This window comes from Stenella coeruleoalba (assembly GCF_951394435.1).
Source record: "Stenella coeruleoalba genome assembly, chromosome: 10".
Lineage (NCBI taxonomy): Eukaryota > Metazoa > Chordata > Mammalia > Artiodactyla > Delphinidae > Stenella > Stenella coeruleoalba.
Genome location: NC_137156.1, coordinates 23,025,952 through 23,031,358, shown reverse-complemented (window position 1 = coordinate 23,031,358; position 5,407 = coordinate 23,025,952). Strand labels below are relative to the sequence as shown.

The following is a 5,407-nucleotide window of genomic DNA, read 5'->3' as shown; positions in this document are numbered from 1 at the left end:
CCTCCAGAATCCATTAGGGCTCCACCTAGACCGGTGGTGGACTGTGTGATTCCCTCCAGGGCCTGGGCCGAGGTTTGGGCCATGGAGTGGATAGACAGCTGTGTCAAAGACATTTCTCAGGGACAGGGAGTTTCTCTAGAAAAAGAAGGCAGAATCATTTCAGAATTGGATTCTGCTCCACTCCCGAGAAGCCTTCACCAGGGACTCCTTCTGGAATCTTCTCCCCCTTTAAACCATTTCCCTCATTCAGCAGTCCTTCCACCAGTCTTTATTTCTTCTTTTGCTCCCCTTTCCCACAAGTCAATAGCTTCCTCTGCACATTGATTGGCTCCTCTGGTTCTAACTTGCTATGTCTCTTTCGTAACTTTCTCCTGATTTTTCTTTCCTCCCTACTCATCCCTAACTTGGTGGCCCTACTATTCATACCTTATTTCCCTATGTTCCCTATTCCTTCCCCCCAGGCAATTTCCTATATATTAGGCACTCACCACACAGAAGTAGAGCCCAACAAAGAATCCCACAGCCACTGTAACCGAGACCAGAGAGATGAGGAAGATTTCCCATGGCTTCAGGGACCCAATGGGCCCTTCAGTCACTGTAGTTCCAGCACTTGTGCTAGTACTGTTGGAAGTTGTGATTATTCCAGTTGTCAAGGGTGTACCAGAGCCTCCTGTAGTTGCACTGGGTGCAGTGTTGGAGGCCGTGGTGGTCCCACTGGAGGTTGTGCTGGATCCAGTACTGGAGGTTATGCTGGTCTCACTGGAGGTCATACTGGAACCAATATTGGCAGGTGTGCTGGTCTCACCAGAGGTCACGCTGGATCCAGTATTGAAGGCTGTACTGGTCCCCCCAGGGGTTGTGCTGGATCCAGTCTTGGAGGTTGCGCTGGTCCCTCCAGAGGTCAGGCTGGATCCAGTATTGGAGGTTGTGCTGGATCCACCGGAGGTCACTTGGGATCCAGAGTTGGTGGCTGTGCTGGTACCACCATAGGTCGTGCTGGCTATAGTGTTGGAGGCTGTCCTAGTCCCACTGGAGGTTGTGCTGGATCCAGTGTTGACAGGTGTGCTGGTCCCTCCAGAGGTCAGGCTAGATCCAGTATTGGAGGTTGTGCTGGTCCCTCCAGAGGTCATGCTGGATCCAGTATTGGAGGCTGTGCTGGTCCCCCCAGGGGTTGTGCTGGATCCAGTGTTGGAGGTTGCGCTGCTCCCTCCAGAGGTCAGGCTGGATCCAGTATTGGAGGCTGTGCTGGTCCCCCCAGAGGTTGCGCTGGATCCAGTGTTGACAGGTGTGCTGGTTCCTCCAGAGGTCAGGCTGGATCCAGTATTGGAGGCTGTGCTGGTCCCCCCAGGGGTTGTGCTGGATCCAGTGTTGGAGGTTGCGCTGCTCCCTCCAGAGGTCAGGCTGGATCCAGTATTGGAGGCTGTGCTGGTCCCCCCAGGGGTTGTGCTGGATCCAGTGTTGGAGGTTGCGCTGCTCCCTCCAGAGGTCAGGCTGGATCCAGTATTGGAGGCTGTGCTGGTCCCCCCAGAGGTTGCGCTGGATCCAGTGTTGACAGGTGTGCTGGTTCCTCCAGAGGTCAGGCTGGATCCAGTATTGGAGGCTGTGCTGGTCCCCCCAGGGGTTGTGCTGGATCCAGTGTTGGAGGTTGCGCTGCTCCCTCCAGAGGTCAGGCTGGATCCAGTATTGGAGGCTGTGCTGGTCCCCCCAGAGGTTGCGCTGGATCCAGTGTTGACAGGTGTGCTGGTTCCTCCAGAGGTCAGGCTGGATCCAGTATTGGAGGCTGTGCTGGTCCCCCCAGGGGTTGTGCTGGATCCAGTGTTGGAGGTTGCGCTGCTCCCTCCAGAGGTCAGGCTGGATCCAGTATTGGAGGCTGTGCTGGTCCCCCCAGAGGTTGCACTGGATCCAGTGTTGACAGGTGTGCTGGTTCCTCCAGAGGTCAGGCTGGATCCAGTATTGGAAGTTGCGCTGGTCCCTCCAGAGGTCATGCTGGTTTCAGTATTGGAGGTTGTGCTGGATCCACTGGAGGTCACTTGGGATCCAGAGTTGGTGGCTGTGCTGGTACCACCATAGGTCGTGCTGGCTATAGTGTTGGAGGCTGTCCTAGTCCCACTGGAGGTTGCACTGGATCCAGTGTTGACAGGTGTGCTGGTCCCTCCAGAGGTCATGCTGGTTTCAGTATTGGAGGTTGTGCTGGATCCACCGGAGGTCACTTGGGATCCAGAGTTGGTGGCTGTGCTGGTACCACCATAGGTCGTGCTGGCTATAGTGTTGGAGGCTGTCCTAGTCCCACTGGAGGTTGTGCTGGATCCAGTGTTGACAGGTGTGCTGGTTCCTCCAGAGGTCAGGCTAGATCCAGTATTGGAGGTTGTGCTGGTCCCTCCAGAGGTCATGCTGGATCCAGTATTGGAGGCTGTGCTGGTCCCCCCAGGGGTTGTGCTGGATCCAGTGTTGGAGGTTGCGCTGCTCCCTCCAGAGGTCAGGCTGGATCCAGTATTGGAGGCTGTACTGGTCCCCCCAGAGGTTGCGCTGGATCCAGTGTTGACAGGTGTGCTGGTTCCTCCAGAGGTCAGGCTGGATCCAGTATTGGAAGTTGCGCTGGTCCCTCCAGAGGTCATGCTGGTTTCAGTATTGGAGGTTGTGCTGGATCCACTGGAGGTCACTTGAGATCCAGAGTTGGTGGCTGTGCTGGTACCACCATAGGTCGTGCTGGCTATAGTGTTGGAGGCTGTCCTAGTCCCACTGGAGGTTGCGCTGGATCCAGTGTTGGCTGTGGTGGGTTCACTGGAAGTTGGGCTAGGTGTGCTCCCACTAACGGAGGTTATGCCTAATGATAATCATAGATGATGACATATATTGAGCATATCTACTTTCTGTTCAATGGTTGGTTAAACTCATTACATGGATAATTCTATTTAACGCTCACTACAGCCCAATGAAATAGATATTATTATTATCAACAGCTAAGATGAAAAAATTGAGGCTTAGAAATGTTGACACTTGCCCAAGTTTGTACAGCTAGTAAGTAGTAGAACAGGAATTTGAACCCAGGCCATTGAATCTGCACTTTTAGCTACCATGCTAAGTCACCCTCCACATCCACCCCCAACACCAGGGTTACATGACCTAATTTCACTGATAGTAAGCTTATTCCATCATCTGCTGTACAATATTCAACACAGATAAAAAGTATTATAAAGGAGTTGTAGAACCCAGGTGAAACTAGTGTATATTGATTAATTCATTATTAAAGTGGTATTTCTTCTTTCTTGGAAAATATTTCTGAGTGTTATTCAGAAAACACCTATATTAGAATTATCTGGGGACCTTGTTGAAAATAAAGATTTCTAGGCAAACAACTCCAGACTAAATGAATCAGAGTCTGAGATAGGCCTAGGTATCTGGGTGATTACATATGCATTAAAGTTCCACGGGCTCCTGATTACAAGGCAAAGGTTAGAAAAGAGCAAGTTATATGTAACTTAAATATAGAAGATCTCCCAGGATTAAGGTCTGCAAACCAAGATCTACAGGTATAGGGAAGCATTTCCCCCTTCTTGAAGGCTCAGCTAGAGTTAAGGTTGTGCCTATTTTTTGCCTCTCACTACCTTGAAGGACAAAGATGCTTAGCCTCCCCAGATAAACAAAATTTATCTCATTTGTGGCTCATTTTACTATTAATTTGGACATGAGCGCCTAGCACCTCACCACACACGTGTGTAGCTTATTTGAACTAACATAGTATTAGAGTTTAGCTCTATTTTGGGGAAGGCCCCCTAAACTCTGCAATGGGGTACAAATTGGAGTTAAGGTTAGAATCATGAGTAAAACTAAATAAGAAACTGAGATGAACAACAGTAGGGGTGATGTGAAAGAGGGAGTGGATTTGATTTGAGAAGTTTTGGAGAATAGAATAGTTGAGTCAAAATTGTATGAGGGTGGGGCTTCCCTGGTGGCGCCGTGGTTGAGAGTCCGCCTGCCGATGCAGGGGACACGGGTTCATGCCCCAGTCCAGGAAGATCCCACATGCTGCAGCTGGGCCTGTGAGCCATGAGCCATGGCCGCTGAGCCTGCGTGTCCGGAGCCTGTGCTCCGCAACGAGAGAGACCACAACAGTGAGAGGCCCACGTGCCACAAAAAAAAAAAAAAAAATTCTATGAGGGCTAATTTTGATTCAAAATGATGAATTCTCGGGGAAGTACCCTGATGGCCTAATGGCTAGGATTTGGCACTTTCACTGTCGTGGCCCGGGTTCAATCCCTGGTTGGGGAATTGAGATTGTGCAAGCCGTGTGGCACTGCGCCCCCCAAAAAGAAAAAGAATTCTCTAAGAAGTCATGCTTCCTAGTTGCACAATAGGAGATGGCCCGAGGAGTGTTTAATAGAGTGTCAGAGGTGCGGAGCAGAGTGGGAGTTAGTTTTGACTTAAATCCTTTTCTCCTTGGCCTGAGGCTGACTGAGGCTGATTGTGGAATAGGGGTTAAGGACACGAGAAAAATTAAGATTTTATAATATAGAAGAGTGATATTTTAAAATAACAGTCAACTCTTCTTGTTATTAATATTTAAACCCCAGCCATATCTCAACGGTTATTACCATTTTATAGATGCAGAAATGGAGGCACAGAGAAGTTAACTCACCCAAAGTGTACCAGTAACAGATGGAGCCATGATTCAAACGTAGGCAATTGGAGACCAGAGTCCACAGTTTTAACCACTGTGCTCTGACTGCCTCCCAGGTGATACCTTATTAGACTGAAGCGATTGGGGTGAAATGATGACCCTCACTCTATGGCAGAGAACCAGTTATTCCTAGTGCCGGTCATCATCTCCCACAATCCCTCAAAAGTTCACAGACCATCCACCTTTAAAGAAAAGCACTCACCATATTCCAAAAGTAGGAGATGCAACAGCAACCAGTACATAAGGCAAATGTTTCTTTTCTGCATCTTGATCTGCCTCTTTGTGGCTGGTAAAAAAGACGCTTGGATCCCAAATGTGGCCAAGACCTAGAAGGCAAAGAACAATATTCTTGAGAAAGGAGAGTTCAAGGTGAAGAGGTAAAGGCTGGAGCTTCCAGGAGCTTGGTTCTCCTACGTATGTGTTCTTGGAAAGAATCTGGAGCCTAGCAGGGTGGGAGACTGGATGCCTGGGCTTCTTGAGCTTCTTCCACACAATGTTGTTGCCTCTTTCTTTATCATGGAAGAGCTGCAGGAGCCTTTATAGCTTCATAAAAGGGAGGGGTTGGGAAGTTGCCTTCTTCTTCTGCCAACTATGAGCAGGTAACAAAACAATAATGAGCCTGGGAAGGAATAGACTGGGGTTCAACAGGAAGGTGAGAAAGGAGAATGACATGATCATACTAGGCAGGGCACTGGGATGGGTTTGAGCAGGAAGTAGAATGTGATAAGG

The 5,407-nt window shown here is 49.6% G+C and overlaps 1 protein-coding gene across 1 annotated transcript; it reads right to left on the bottom strand.

The window, feature by feature from the left end:
- Positions 1-476: 476 nt before the first annotated feature.
- On the bottom strand, positions 477-5,141 carry MUC21 (mucin 21, cell surface associated; the record flags this gene model as incomplete). The annotated part of the gene is made up of 3 exons (XM_079935287.1): positions 4,881-5,141; positions 1,312-2,824; positions 477-816 (listed from the first exon to the last, which is right to left on the bottom strand). Exons 1-3 carry the CDS (start codon positions 4,942-4,944, stop codon positions 477-479), a joined length of 1,917 nt encoding a protein of 638 aa, XP_079791413.1. The 5' UTR covers positions 4,945-5,141.
- Positions 5,142-5,407: the final 266 nt, after the last annotated feature.